The 14,968-nt window shown below is 41.8% G+C and overlaps 1 protein-coding gene across 1 annotated transcript in view; it reads left to right on the top strand.

The window, feature by feature from the left end:
• The window catches only part of macf1a (microtubule actin crosslinking factor 1a), a 313,188-nt gene that overhangs the window by 269,100 nt on the left and 29,120 nt on the right, over window positions 1-14,968 (top strand). Inside the window, exons 67-76 of the mRNA XM_074686117.1 lie at window positions 1,842-2,012; window positions 5,286-5,452; window positions 6,403-6,562; window positions 7,082-7,408; window positions 7,596-7,680; window positions 9,831-10,057; window positions 10,617-10,823; window positions 10,935-11,162; window positions 11,244-11,462; window positions 11,536-11,739. Of these exons, the coding sequence (XP_074542218.1) occupies window positions 1,842-2,012; window positions 5,286-5,452; window positions 6,403-6,562; window positions 7,082-7,408; window positions 7,596-7,680; window positions 9,831-10,057; window positions 10,617-10,823; window positions 10,935-11,162; window positions 11,244-11,462; window positions 11,536-11,739 (1,995 nt within the window). The remainder of the gene's footprint in view (window positions 1-1,841; window positions 2,013-5,285; window positions 5,453-6,402; window positions 6,563-7,081; window positions 7,409-7,595; window positions 7,681-9,830; window positions 10,058-10,616; window positions 10,824-10,934; window positions 11,163-11,243; window positions 11,463-11,535; window positions 11,740-14,968) is intronic.

The raw sequence follows: 14,968 nt of genomic DNA, 5'->3' as shown, positions 1-14,968 counted from the left end.
TATCCAAACGTCTATCACACACACTCCTGAACAAAATCTCAAGACTGAGGTAGAAATTACAACACAAGATGGATCACGAGCAGGTTGTAAGTGGAGATTCAGATGCAAAAAGAAGAAACAGGAGCAGATACAAAAAAGTAGAGAGTAGGTAAAGACGTCAAAGATCGACCTGTGTTTCAGCCAAAGAACAAGTCCGTTGGTTGATGACTTTCAGCGGGATGCATCCTTTCCAAACGTCTTTGAATCATCAATAAAAACTTATCAGATGAGGAACTTAAGACAAAAATATAAAACTTCTGTGTTTCGACAGCTGGATATCCACTGACACGTTCAGCTGAAGGTCTCCAGTTTACAGGGTCACTCGTTAAACTGGAACACAGAGCGCTGACAGAGACATATTCACACTGTCAGGCTCAGAGAAGACCATTGTTTGGTAGTTATCAAACCAAGTCCATCACAGCCGGGTGGAAACTTGATGTGGATGGAGGGAGTGAGATATAAAAACACAGTGGGTTTCGTATCAATCTAAGGTGGTATTTAGACCTGGACTGTTTGGTCCACTTTAAACGGACCAGAGTTCGTTTCCCACGCTGGTGCGGACTTTTCATGCAGGTGTGAATAGACACAAACGAACCCTGGTGCAGACCAAACAACCGGACCGAGATCCACTTTTTGAGGTGGTCTTGGTCCGCTTCCAAACGAACTCTGGTGCGGTTTGTGGTTCTCCGGTGCAGGTCTGAATACAAACCAAGGTCCATCCGAACTAACTACAGGATACATGCGCCTTTTTGGCCTGTAAAGCCACCGTAACCTAACCGTCTTTGGTTCATACCTGATCCTCCGTCTTCTGTTTAGCCACGCTGTTGCTGGCATGTTCTGGGTCAGGACACACAGAGCATAGCGTCTCCTTGCTGCGCGCATTCGTCTCCGCTGTTCCAAAATTTGAAACGGTGTTGTTAAGCCTTCTTTGAAGGAGCTGCTCTTGAAACTGAAAATGATTTTGCAGCTCTAATAAGAGCACAAACACACATGTTTACCTCCATTTCTGGGTCTGTATTCTGTGTGCCACCTTTTGTCAGTGCTGTCCAATGAGAGCACTGATCGTCACACACGTGGATGTGTTTACAGAATATAGTCCACTTGTAAAAAGTACAATCTGAATACGAACCGCACCAAAGGAAAAAAATAAAGTCCGCTTTTGGTTTGGACCAAACAAGTGGACCAAAGGACTTTTCTGGTCTGAATACAGCCTAAGACATTCTACTAAACTACCTAAACTACTATCCTGTAGGTAGAGTTGTTGTCAGGGGGTAAACTTATCCCCCAGAACTAAATTTCTCCCCTAGCTCTGATGGTGGTAATGGACAGAGGAGGAAAGAGTACTAAAAAACAATAACCGTGCTCAATTACAAAATAAGTAGTGGTACTAAAGTATTATGATTATTATTATCTCTGTTGCATTGGTATGTTGTCTCCAGACACGTGTGCTTGAGGTGGCGGAGTTTTCCTTTTCTTACATTATTGGTGCTTAGTGGCTTTCAATCAGCCGTACTGGCTACACTATGCAGATGGAAGGTTTGAATATTGACTCAGATGGTGGGCGTACTCAAGAATGGGTTAAATTACACACTTGAAAAGGATACTCATGAAAGTACAAGTACCAAAAAATCTGCTTGATTACAGTAACTTGAGTATTTGTATTTCATTACTTCCACCCCTGAAGATGAATGTTTACTTCCTGTTGTTGACAAGGAGCTTAACACTGTGTCCATCTGCTGTGAACGTATGACTTTAAAAATCATGTGCACAATTTAAAAATCTCAACCATTTCTTTACCTCAGGTGGCCGAGAGGATCGCCCAACTCCAGGAGGCCCTGTTGCATTGTGGGAAATTCCAGGATGCTCTGGAGCCCCTGCTAAGCTGGCTGAACGACACAGAGGAGCTGGTGGCCAATCAGAAGCCTCCGTCTGCGGAGTACCGTGTGGTCAAGGCCCAGATTCAAGAACAAAAGGTAAGAGATGAAAAAAACCTCCTCTCACATTTAAGAACAGAGGGAAGGAGAAGTGTGTGTGTTTTAACAGAAAGTGTCAGAGAAGAGCTGAGAGATGTTTGAGCTGGAGCAGCTGAAGAGCCTGTCTGAAGTTCAGCAGGGGCAGATTTTGATGAGAAGTGTTTCTCATTCAGAGTGTTTGCTCAGATTTTCCATTTGTGGGATCTGAAGCGGCGATCATCAAGCGCAGATGTCTGAGCTCTCAGCTACTGCCCCCACAGCCTCCGCTCCTTTCTTTGAAGTGCCCTGCGAGCTTCTGTCTGTGAATTACTGAGGACTGAGTCTTCAGTACTGTTTTTCTACATTATCTTAGTAATCGTTTTTTGGTGTGTGTATGTGTGTGTGTGTGAGGCAGGTTGAGTTGAGAAATTATCAATACATAGATGTCCTCAATGTCCTTCAAACACAACAATAGATATTTGAATGACAAGCACACACACACACACAAACACACACACAAACACACAGTCAATGATCCGTCTGCCTGGCATCCAAACAGCCCCAGTTGACAGTCTGCCAGTCAGACTGGCATGAAAACAAACGCAGACACACATGAAAAGTGAACTTGTATTGTTTTCAGAAACACGCTTGCACACACACACACACACACAATTTTCCCTGTTTATACAACACACACTTCCTGTGTTTGTGCACATAAGAGCGCTGCAGTCTCGACCAGCTATCAATCACACGTGTTTACATCCGTGACGGAGAGTGGTGTCACCGTTTTGGATAAGAGAGAAGGGAGACAGGAGAAGAGTGCGTTCCCGGCTCTGAACTGAGCTGTTCAAAGAGGACAAAGAGGCCGAGCAGGAAGGAAGCTCGCTCAGGGAGGCTGCGCGTTAAACTTCAAACCAGAAGGACTCTTAGCACAGTTTGTTGCTTATTACCAAAAATGGAGCAACTACATTTCAGAAATATTTTCAAATTATCAGCGGAAATTAAATTTTGGTTGAATTCTTCAGAAGCCAATGACTTGTTGGCTCTTTATGATGCTTTTCCTTGAAATGAATAAAAAACAAAGCAATGTTTCTGTAACTTAAAGCTGCTGTGAGAAATTTAGCTTGTCATGAAACAGACTACACTTAGTTGTGTTGCCTCTTTAAATATACGTTCAGGCCTCTGGTCAACACAAAACCACAGTTTTATGTCACTAAAAATGACGTTTTCCGAAAACTCCAGCTAAAGTGAAGATTTAGTAAAACTCTGGTTTCATGGTTTCTTTTAGACGCCAGGAATTGGAGTTTTTGGTTCTCAAACATTTCAACTGAATGACGTGGGTTTATTCTGATCGAATGACAAGGGCTTTATGTCTGGATAAACAGCCTCATATGGATTTGACATGCTCAGAGTTGCACTGATCAGTGGATTTGTCTGGTGCGTGTAGATAGAAATATTTTCATTTTTGAACATACTTGGCTATGAGTGTGCAAGGCCTAAGTCGACTTCCTAAATCCATTTGAATTGAAACGTCTCTGCGTGTTTCTCCACTTCTGATGCCCACAGTGCCACACCTGTTTACTGTGCATTTAGAAATTATGCTTTCTCACGTTATTTGGGATGTTTTTATTTTATTATGGAATGTTTTTGTCTTTCACCAACAAAAAAGGAACAGCTTTTAGATGCCCTGTGAATGTGGCTTGGCGGGTATACCACATTACATCCAGTGGTGGGCAAAAACACTTAAAAAAATACATTTTCAAGCCGAGATAATTGTAATATGTACTATATGTACTGATTTTTTTATCATCAAAAAAACATTAGAATATTTTAGGAATGCACGTTATTATCGGCACAATATCGGTATCGGCTGATAAAAGCTTAAAAACACGTTTATCGGTATCGGGAGATATGAAAATTTCTGCAGATAGGCACAGCCGATAAGTATCATTTTCCATCTGAAAAATAAGCTCCTTAAATAAAATGTAGCACTTCATTTATTTGCACTGCAGAGCTCTGTGTCTGTCACCAGGTTGTTACAGTAGCTCCAAAATAATCAAATGCAACTTGGTTATGTTTAAAAATGCATTGTACATGTAAAGTTCATGTGATCTAAAGAAATTATTTTTCTGTATTTCAATTCTGAATGTCTTGAGTTTGAAAAAATAATACATTTCTTATTTATGGTAAAATCAAATATTTTTTTTGTCTTGTTTTATGTGTGTTTCTTAAACAAATAAAACTCTCACAATAAGAGTAACATATAAATGCCAGTACAGGATAGACTTAGCTTTCTTTACAGAGAAAAGAACAAACAAACTTGTGATTATCGGTATCGGTATCGGCCATAAGGGGTTTCGGATATCGGCAAAAATCCAATATTGTGCATCCCAAGAATATTTTTAAAAAATCGATTCATCTCTATCATTTACTAGAATAAATTACTCTACATCATTTCCAAGCGGCAACCTCCGGTCTAAGTATATGAGACAATGTGTAAGTGCTAAAATCTGCTGTTTCAAGAGGGTCCACTAGAGGCTGGCTCCAGAAGTAACAGAGGTCACATTCACACCTATCCAAAAAAATTAACCTATTTACAGCCTGGTTCAAAACATCTCTTGTCTGAATCGCTGCACACACCAGCACACACTGTAGGGGGATGAATTTTTTTCTAACTTAGCAGTTTAGAGGATATTTAGATTGTGAAGTTGTCCAACCAGAGGCACAGCTCAGCTCACGTGACTGGCGGGTAACATATGGCTGTACTTAAAGCCCCCGACACTTCCAATATGTCCACAATAGCCAATATGCTTCAAAAACCTGTTACAGAAACAGACAGGTGACGTTGGGGAGTCTACGTCCATTAATTGTACATTCAGTTAAAAGAATGGTAGATAGGATTATAGCTAGAGTTTCATCCATTGGGGTGCTGGAAGTTTAGATTCCCTTTACCTCCTAAAGCCAAATATTTTCAGTTACCAAACTGAGATTTGACCTCTATATCACTCCAAGATGTCGTGAACATGTGTAATTTGTGAATTCCAAACAAGATATACTTACTGTCATTACTGCTGTTTGCTTTGAAGAGATGGATCAAGGTGTCACAGGTTTTGATTTTTAATAGTGAAAGTAAAAAGAAAGAAGGGAAAGTAGTAGACCTGTTTCTCTGCTCCCTAGCACCCTCCTCTCACAGCGTTGAATAACTGGCCGTGACAGAGCCTAATCACTCCCCTGCTGTAAGAAGAACCATCTTAGCGATAATGAGTTCTGATTACTGCTTCTCTCCTCCTCCAGCTGCTCCAGAGGTTGTTAGACGACCGCCGACCGACAGTGGAGATGATTCGTGCTGAGGGAGCGAGGATCGCAGCCACAGCGGACACTCAAGACAAGGAGAAGATTCAGACCCAGCTCCAGAGTCTGGCTGAGAGATGGACCGACCTGCTGGACAAAGCCGGCGCCAGGTACGTGTCCTGTGCTTGATGTACGCTGTGCCATCAGACAATCAGATCAACTTTCCTGAGAGAAAAATAGTAGCTGCTCTCTCATGGTCATCCTGACACTTCTAAGTACTCAAACTTTTCAACAATTCTCCATCAAATCATTCGTTCTGTCCAGGGGAACCCAAACAAAGTGAAGCACTAGCTCACTCACAGTCTGCAAACAGCCACAGATTTGTCTTACTGGGAAAGTGGTTTGGGGAAGTATGAAGTGGCGATACTTGACAGCGTGTTATTTTGTGGTTGTTTTCTGTTTTATCTTCGTGTGTTTCTGTCAGGAATCACTGTACTTAAAAAAGAGAATAGTGGTATTACTTCTGGCTTCTGTGGTTTACATGTAATTACAACAATTCTGCTGTTCCCCAGAGAAGTTGATGGTTTCAAGAAGAAAATATAGAAACACACAAACCAAGAACATTGAAGAGACGTGATTCAAACTGAGTTACATTGTACTATATCAATGAATTAATACATTGAGTCAGAAATAAGTATGCTTGTTTTTTACTGGTGTTTTGTCCCTTTTTGCAACCTGTATTTAAGCTGCAAAAAAAAAAAAAAACACCTCATACACACAAGATTGTTTTCTTAATAAAAGAAAGCTCTTTGAGATGCTTTAACTGAAACACACTCAGAGGAAAAACTCCAACCAAAAACAAATATTACAGAAACAGATTTTATCTGGTTTGAGAATGTGTTTGAAATTTAATTTCTTGAAGATTTGATGAAATATATTTTTTTAAAGGCGACAGCTGTAAGACAGAAAATCACATCCAAGCTGAGGAATGAAACGTTACAAAACAAATCAGTGAAAGCAATAAAATACCAATAAAGGCTCTCCACCCCCTCCTCCTCCTCCTCCTACGCCTCCTACTCATCGTTTATACACACGACTCATCCTTGTCTTCCGCCCTCAGGCAAAGGCAGTTGGAGGAGCTGCAGGTTTTGGCTCTTCAGTTCCATGAAGCTCTGGAGCCGCTCGGAGAGTGGCTGAGTGCCACCGAGAGGCGCCTGAGCTCTGCAGAGCCCATGGGGACTCAGACAGCGAAGATCACCCAGCAGATCACCAAGCACAAGGTACGGTTCGTCATAGAGCTCCTCCAGTCAGGGGAGGCTCTGAGGTCGAGTCTTACGTTGGTTATTAGTTCCTTTTGATCAGGAAAACCTTATCCTTCTTTGAAAAGATTCACAAATATGACAACAAAAAACTTGCTTTCCTTCTTCAGATCTTAAGATATTGCTAGTTTCTGAGTTTGCAGCAGTTGTTTGAACTAAAAACATCAAGAAAAAATCATAACAGTAAACACACAGAGTTTAAAAACATGCTGGAATATACACAACACAATCATTTAAAAACATACACGTATTTCTTTAAGTCTTTTTAAGTTTGAATTTTGTTTCACTTTTGAGTTCTCTTCAGTTTATTGTCCTCACTCATTCATTCATTGATGTTTATGATTTTCTGATTTGTCTATGATTTGTCATTTGCATGTTCATTCTTTGAGTTTTCATCCTCTTTTTTGTTGTTTTGCTGTTCTTTTCCACACACAAACATCTGCGCACACACACACACACACACACACACAATTCTCCCAGGCGCTCCAAGAGGAAGTCTCCTCACGTGAAGCCGAGGTCGACCACCTCGAGTCCCTCAGCCAATCGCTGACCCCGCTCAGCTGCAGAGCTGACCGTGATTGGTTAAGCGAGCGGGTGGGGGCGGTGAGGTCCAGTCACTCGGAGCTGGCCGACTGGTGCAGCAGGCGGGCTGGTCTGCTGGAGCAGGCGCTGGCTAACGCTCAGCTGTTTGGGGAGGAGGAGGTGGAGGTGCTGAACTGGCTGGCTGAGGTGGCTCAGAGGCTGGGTCAGGTCTCCGTCCAGAGCTACCAGCCTCAGATACTGGCCGAGCAGCACAAACACACACTGGTACGACTTCATGAACACACTGAGTGACAAAGTAGTGACATAACTGTGAGCTTAGGAGCTGCAGGGTGCAGGTTGAACAGTGATAATATTATACTTTCAATCAGTAAATGCTTAGATTGCACAGTTATCCTTATATCCAAAGGGAAAAACATTTGTTGGAGGTTAAATCACTTTCTCTTTCCTTTAGTCTCTGAATGAAGAGATTGTCAGCAGGAAGAAGACGGTGGACCAGGCCATCAAGAACGGACAAGCTTTACTCAAACAGACCACAGGTAATATCAAACTCATATCAGAGGATCTGTACTGTCATGTTTCTAAAGCGTCATCATTTTAGCATCCATTGGGTTTAAAGAATAGAAGAAAAACTACATGATACTGTAGTCCAGGATAGGCAGCCCATGACGTTTCAAGTGCACAGATGTGTCTTCTAAGTGCGTCACTACAAATCTCTTGGGAGTTCAGTCTGCTAGCTTGTAATCACATCCATTAAGCGGTGTTATCAAGGCAAACAAACCATGTTCTAGTCATTCTTTCGAACATAACTGGACAAAGGAGTATGGATTGATTGCCAGAGATGGCCAAAGATCGAGGGATATGCACCCTTTGCTATATAGGACAATAAAGCTGCGTTTCCACCAAGCAGTCCGGTTCTGTTCAGTACGGTTTGGTTCAGTTAAGCCTGATCCTGTTTGCATTTCCACAGCAAACTGTGCCCTCTCGTGGTCGTCGGTGTGTAAGCTGGATGCCGGAAGCTGCAGCTGTTAAACAATAGCGTGAAGCCGTAGCAGCACGACACAGTTTACCCCACTAATAAATCCAACGAAGAAGAAGAATGCGACACAGTAAACAAAGAGCATAGATGAAGACATGCAGCATTTCGTCCTCTCTGTGATTGGCATGTAGCTCTTTGATACAAAGAACAATCAAGCTTTGTTTCAGAGAAGACTGTGTGCCGCCAGGAGAAATGCAGCCACTGTCAGAGTAAGTGTCGATTCTTTTGACCAATCAACGGTCTGTAGTGTTGTAGCTCCACCTTCTGAGAGCGGATTGGTTCAGTCTGGCACCTATACAGAAGGGTCCCAAAAAGTGGGACGGCTCGTCTCGGTTATTTGGGGATCTGTCCCTGGATAAGTCAGTGAAAACGCCACAAAATGTGCGCCGTACTAAGACGAACCGAACCAGTCTGCTTGGTGGGAACGAGGCGAAAGTGGGCAGTGTTTTTTTGAGACCAAACCCGAAAACAGTGTTGGCAAAGTATGCGACACAAAGTAACTAGACATGCACCGATCGATCAGTTGACCCATCGATTGGTGCCGATTTCCTCAATTTTGGAGGTTCTATGATCGGCCCATCCTCTGACAGCCAGCCATTTTTGCCTTTTGCTCTGAAACCTAAAGCTAAGGACGCTTTATTGAGTGTTTAAGTTAAAATACAAAGATTTGATTGTTCCACAGGTATTGTTCAATGATTTTCAATAAAATAAGATCGGGACATTGAAGGTATAGGCTGTCAGCCCAAATTGGTATCGGCAGGCCAGGCTTTTTAAAGATCCGTGATCGGCCAGAAAATTGTGATTGGTTCACCCCTAAAAGTAACACATTCAAAACTTTGTGTACCGCTAAAAACCAGGCAGCAGGAGGAAGTTTTGCATTTCTCACTGCATAGCTAAGCATAGGAAACCATTCAAGGAGACTTTCCTATCAACTGTCAATGATTTTATGAAAGAAGTAGGTCTTGGCACTTTGGGCACGAGTGGATTTTAAAGTGGCTGGATGGAAAAGGTTGCCTTCCTGCAATAGATATACTTCATCGTCTCTGTGAAGAAACATGCCATGGACTTAAACACTGACAACTTTTTACTGCCTTTAAAGTATTAACAACCTGTAAACTGAGAATCAAATACCAATGACAAGCAAAAGCAGCCAAAGTCAGTAAGATACACAGAGACACACTCTCCAAAGAAACCAAAACACCGTTTTCCAGCATCAGTTCAAATCCAAACCACACATTTTTACACCGGCTCTAAAACAAACACTGACATCTGTTTTGTGTCTCTGTTCTCAGGATATTAGCCATGCTGACTGCTAACGCTGTTAGCGAGTCGAATGTCAGTCTACGCCTTTTAGTTTACTCTTTAAGACAAACACTGTAGTCATGAGAGGAATGCAGGACTGCCAAAGTGAGGGGACGTTGAGATTTCACAGAGCGCGCTGGAACAATGAAATTTAAGAGATAACATAAAGCTAAGACTGAGAAATAGGATATGAAAGTTTGAAGGATGCTGACTTAGTGTTGTGTTTATTTAGTTGGCTTAGGAGTAGATAAATTCAGAAAGTTGAAAAATTAAGAATAGCCTCTTTTTACACAAACACACACATGGTGCATGTTGGATCCTGATTGAGTCGTTTGTTTCCTCCCACAGGCGAGGAAGTTCTCCTGATCCAGGAGAAGCTGGACGGCATCAAGTCTCGCTACGCAGAGATGACGGCCGGCAGCAGCAAGGCCCTCCGTACTTTGGAGCAGGCCCTGCAGCTGGCCACACGATTCGCCAGCGCCCACGACGACCTCAACCAATGGCTGGATGGCGTGGAGGCGGAGCTCAACAACACAGAGCCTGACGCCACACCTGCTTACCAGGAACGACAGAAGGTCAGTGTTAGTCAGGATGCTACGAGGCTCTGTGAACACTTATCTCTGAAATGTCACAGAAACATTTGAATCCTTGGAGAAAGTTGGAGTGTGATGGTTTTATTGTTGCTTTCTGCATACATTTGGTGCAAGTGACTGATTATTTCTGACACGACTTCTAGAGAACATGAGTTGTTGAGTTTATAAGAGAGTAAAAAAACACTTTAAGAAGATGATGTTCCCGTTTTGTTAAAGTTTGAAAAGAACATTTAATTTCGAGACAGCTCCTGTCTGTGATGACATTTTCTGCTCCTCCGTTCAAAACTCACCAGCTGAGCTGAGTTACTATAGAAACATTGATTTCTTTGAACTTTGTAAAAGCTTTTTAAAAGTTATTACCATTTAATTTATTTTTTTCAATCCATTTTTATTATCTACGATGACATTACCAGCTTTTACCCTTTATTTTGCTGTCTCTGGCACAACTTGTGCTCATAAAAACCAAGGCAACCAAATGTGAGACACTGGATTTCACAGCTTTTAGGTTTACTGTAGAGTTTCTTCTTCTCTTATTTCTCAGGAGCTGAAGAAAGTGTCGGCAGAGAAGCGGCTGGTGTTGGACACGGTGAACGAGGTCGGCAGCGCCTTGCTGGATCTGGTTCCGTGGAGAGCTCGTGAGGGTCTCGACCGCCTCGTTGCTGACGCCAACCAGCGCTACCGTCAGGCCGATGAAACCATCACTCAGAGGGTGCATCTAGTACAAGCTGCCATCCAGAGGTCACAACAGGTACTGCAAGCTGTCTAACCTGATCATTAAGCTGTTTATCTTCACTTACTTCCTTTATGTGTGTCTGCTTTGATGTAAGAGGCTAACCTGACTGACTCCTCTTCCTCTCAGTACGAGGAGGCAGTGGATGCTGAGCTAGCCTGGGTTGGAGAGACGGAGCGTAAGCTGGCGTCTCTCGGGCCCCTGAGTCTGGAACCAGATGTAACGGTGGCTCAGCTTCAGGTTCAGAGAGCCTTCAACATCGACATCATTCGCCACAAAGATACCGTGGATCAGCTCCTCAGCACCAGAGACGACATCCTGGAAACCTGCAGCGATGCCCAGAAAGACGCTCTGATCGTAAGTCACTGATGGAGGAGGAGAGATTGAAGAGGACGCTGAGCATGTGGAGTTAAATTAACACGTTTGTCTCCTCTCCAGGTGAAGACAGATTCCCTGAACTCTCGTTATGATGCGGTGAGTCAGAGCCACAGTGAACGCTTCGCAGCCCTGGAGCAGGCTCAGGTTTTGGTTGCTCGATTCTGGGAGACCTACGAAGAATTGGACCCATGGTTAGGTGAGACAGAGACACTCATCACCCAGCTGCCACCTCCAGCTATCGACACAGACGCTCTCCGACTGCAGCAGGACCAGATGAGGGTAAGAGCAGGCTTAATATTTCTCTCTTTAATGTGTATTTCCTCCACGTTCTGACTCTCCTCTCCTTCTCCAGCTGCTCAGGGAGTCCATCGCAGAGCACAAGCCCCACATTGACAAGCTGCTGAAGATCGGACCCCAGCTGGCTGAGCTCAGCTTCCAGGAGGGGGCGTCGGTGACACAGCGCTACACCGAGGCTGAGAGACGCTACCTGGCCATCAAGGAGGGGGTCAAAGGTCGTGCAGCGGCACTGGATGAGGCTGTTTCTCAGTCTTCACAGGTACGTCACAGAGGATAAACTGTTTAATGCCTGTTTTTGTAAAAGTGCAAAAAGTCTGCTGGCTTCTACTGGAGTTGTTTGAAAGCTTTTATTGAAGTATGGACTTGATTTGATGACGACACACTTCTAGTTTTAGTCTTCAGTAGGGATGTAACGATACACCCAACTCACGATACGATGGGTTAATGATGCATTTTTCTATTGATTTTTTAACAGAAACAAAAATCACAGCTTAAAACTTTAAAAAAAATCATCTATTTAAGAAAACATAATTTAGCCTTATCTAATGCCACTGTAAAATATATTTCTGCACTAAAACTATACAGTGGAATTTAATATTTATATAGTCACAGCCACTTTTATTTGTGAAAGTAAAGAGTAAATTAAAAGAGGATAAATGGTGATAAGTTGTTTAAAGGTACACCTCGGCCACCCCTATAACTCTCATTGTGCCACCCCGCTCTGAAAGTCTAGACACGTCCCTGCTCAGAGGCACATAATGAACGCTAACAGGCTGAAAGCCTGAGCTCTTAATTTTTAAAGAATGAGGGATCACATTTGAAACATCTGAACAAAGAAGATCATAATTCTGAAGCCATGGCAGCTTTTATTTTGACGTTTGGCGCTACAATCATTTACACAAAGCAGAAGCCCTGAAATAACTAAATGAATAATACAAACAAACAAAATATCTTCAATTAAACAATCTCAAGTTTGCATGTGTTCCTAGTTAAAGATTTAAACGTTCTTCTTTTTAAGGAAAAACAGCTCTGTGCTGTTTATAAAGGGCATCATGATTAATTTTTCATCTCAGATGATTTGAATGTTCACACATTTGTATCTTTTTCTTTTTAATTCTCTTTTTATTGAAATACTCCATCATTATATCACTTATTCAATACATCTTAGATACAAATTTTTCTCCCCCCCCCCTCTGTCTTCTTCTAGCTGTTCATTTTTAGCAGTCAAAACATGGTTTAGATACAAAAATAAAAAATAAAAAAATAAATAAAATAAAACAGAATTCCTTCAAAAAAAAAGTAAAAATAATATATATATTTTTTTTCCTCTGTCACTTTAGGGGTGTGTCATGTGGTTCCTCTAGAGTCTAGACTTTCAGCTAAATATCCTTTTGGTAAACAAATGAAATAGATTTTAAATAGGGCCCAGGGGAAAAATAATGTGTACAAAAAAAAATAAGTGGAGAAATAATAAAAAAAAAGTAAAATAGTAGTAATAACTTGAAAATAAAAATAAATAGATAAATTATATATAAAAAAAACTTAAGAATTATAAATAAGAAAACTAATATACACATGTACAGGTCCTTCTCAAAAAATTAGCATATTGTGATAAAGTTCATTATTTTCTATAATGTACTGATAAACGTAAAACTTTCATATATTTTAGATTCATTACACACAACTGAAGTAGTTCAAGCCTTCTATTGTTTTCATATTGGTGATTTTGGCAAAAAAAGTAAAGAAAAACCAAAAATCCCTATCTCAAAAAATTAGCATATTACATCCGACCAATAAAAGAAAAGTGTTTTTAATACTAAAAAAAAGTCAACCTTCAAATAATTATGTTCAGTTATGCACTCAATACTTGGTCGGGAATCCTTTTGCAGAAATGACTGTTTCAACGTGGCGTGGCATGGAGGCAATCAGCCCGTGGCACTGCTGAGGTGTTATGGAGGCCCAGGATGCTTCGATAGCAGCCTTAAGCTCATCCACAGTGTTGGGTCTGGTGACTCTCAACTTCCTCTTCACAATATCCCACAGATTCTCTATGGGGTTCAGATCAGGAGAGCTGGCAGGCCAGCTGAGCACAGTAATACCATGGTCAGTAAACCATTTACCAGTGGTTTTGGCGCTGTGAGCAGGTGCCAGGTCGTGCTGAAAAATGAAATCTTCATCTCCATAAAGCTTTTCAGCAGATGGAAGCATGAAGTGCTCCAAAATCTCCTGATAGCTCGCTGCATTGACATGGCACCCCAGACCATCACTGACTGTGGGGACTTGACACTGGACTTCAGGCATTTTGGCATTTCCTTCTCCCCAGTCTTTCCTCCAGACTCTGGCACCTTGATTTCTGAATGACGAGCAAAATTTGCTTTCATCCGAAAAAGTCCTTTGGACCACTGGGCAACAGTCCAGTGCTGCTTCTCTGTAGCCCAGGTCAGGCGCTTCTGCCGCTGTTTCTGGCTCAAAGGTGGCTACACCTGGGGAATGCGACACCTGTAGCCCATTTCCTGCACACGCCTGTGCACGGTGGCTCTGGATGCTTCTACTCCAGACTCAGTCCACCGCTCCCACAGGTCCTCCAAGGTCTGGACTCGGCCCTTCTCCACAATCTTCCTCAGGGTCTGGTCACCTCTTCTGGTTGTGCAGCGTTTTCTGCTGCACTTTTCCTTCCCACAGACTCCCCACTGAGGTGCCTTGATACGGCACTCTGGGAACAGCCTATTCGCTCAGAAATTTCTTTCTGTGTCTTACCCTCTTGCTTGAGGGTGTCAGTGATGTCCTTGTGGACAGCAGTCAGGTCGGCAGTCTTACCTATGATTGCGGTTTTGAGTAATGAACCAGGCTGGGAGTTTTTAAAAGCCTCAAGAATCTTTAGCTGGTGTTTGAGGTTAATTCGTTGTTTCAGATGATTAGGTTAATAGCTCGTTTAGAGTACCTTTTCATGATATGCTAATATTTTGAGATAGGGATTTTTGTTTTTTCTTTACTTTTTTTGCCAAAATCATCAATATTAAAACAATTAAAGGCTTGAACTACTTCAATTGTGTGTAGTGAATCTAAAATATACGAAAGTCTAATGTTTATCAGTACATTACAGAAAATAATGAATTTTATCACAATATGCTAATTTTTTGAGAAGGACCTGTATATCCATTGACAGTTTTTTTTTAAATAAAATAAAATAAAAAACAGTTCCTAAAGTACTGCCTAAATCGTGATAATAATGACATTAATTACAATAGCACTTACAATATTAAAAATGATACATAGAATAACAATGAGTAACAGTTACAATTTGAATTCTGTTGTGTTACCCAGAGGAAAGAAAACCAACCTTAATGTTATAAAACTTTTTTGTGGACTCTATTTTTGCATTAGTCCTTCAATTTTTCCCAGTTGTAACCTGAGCAAGTTCGTCATTTTTTCCATGGTATAAACTCTTTGCACCACTTCAACCCAGTCCTTGACCTTAGGTTTCTCTG

The sequence above is a fragment of the Halichoeres trimaculatus genome, unplaced genomic scaffold (genome assembly GCF_033239565.1).
Source record: "Halichoeres trimaculatus isolate MK-OKI-2021-1 unplaced genomic scaffold, fHalTri1.1 fHalTri1_scaffold_14, whole genome shotgun sequence".
Taxonomy (NCBI): Eukaryota; Metazoa; Chordata; class Actinopteri; order Labriformes; family Labridae; genus Halichoeres; species Halichoeres trimaculatus.
The sequence above is the reverse complement of the archived record's forward strand: the minus strand, read 5'-3'. Positions and strand labels throughout refer to the sequence as shown.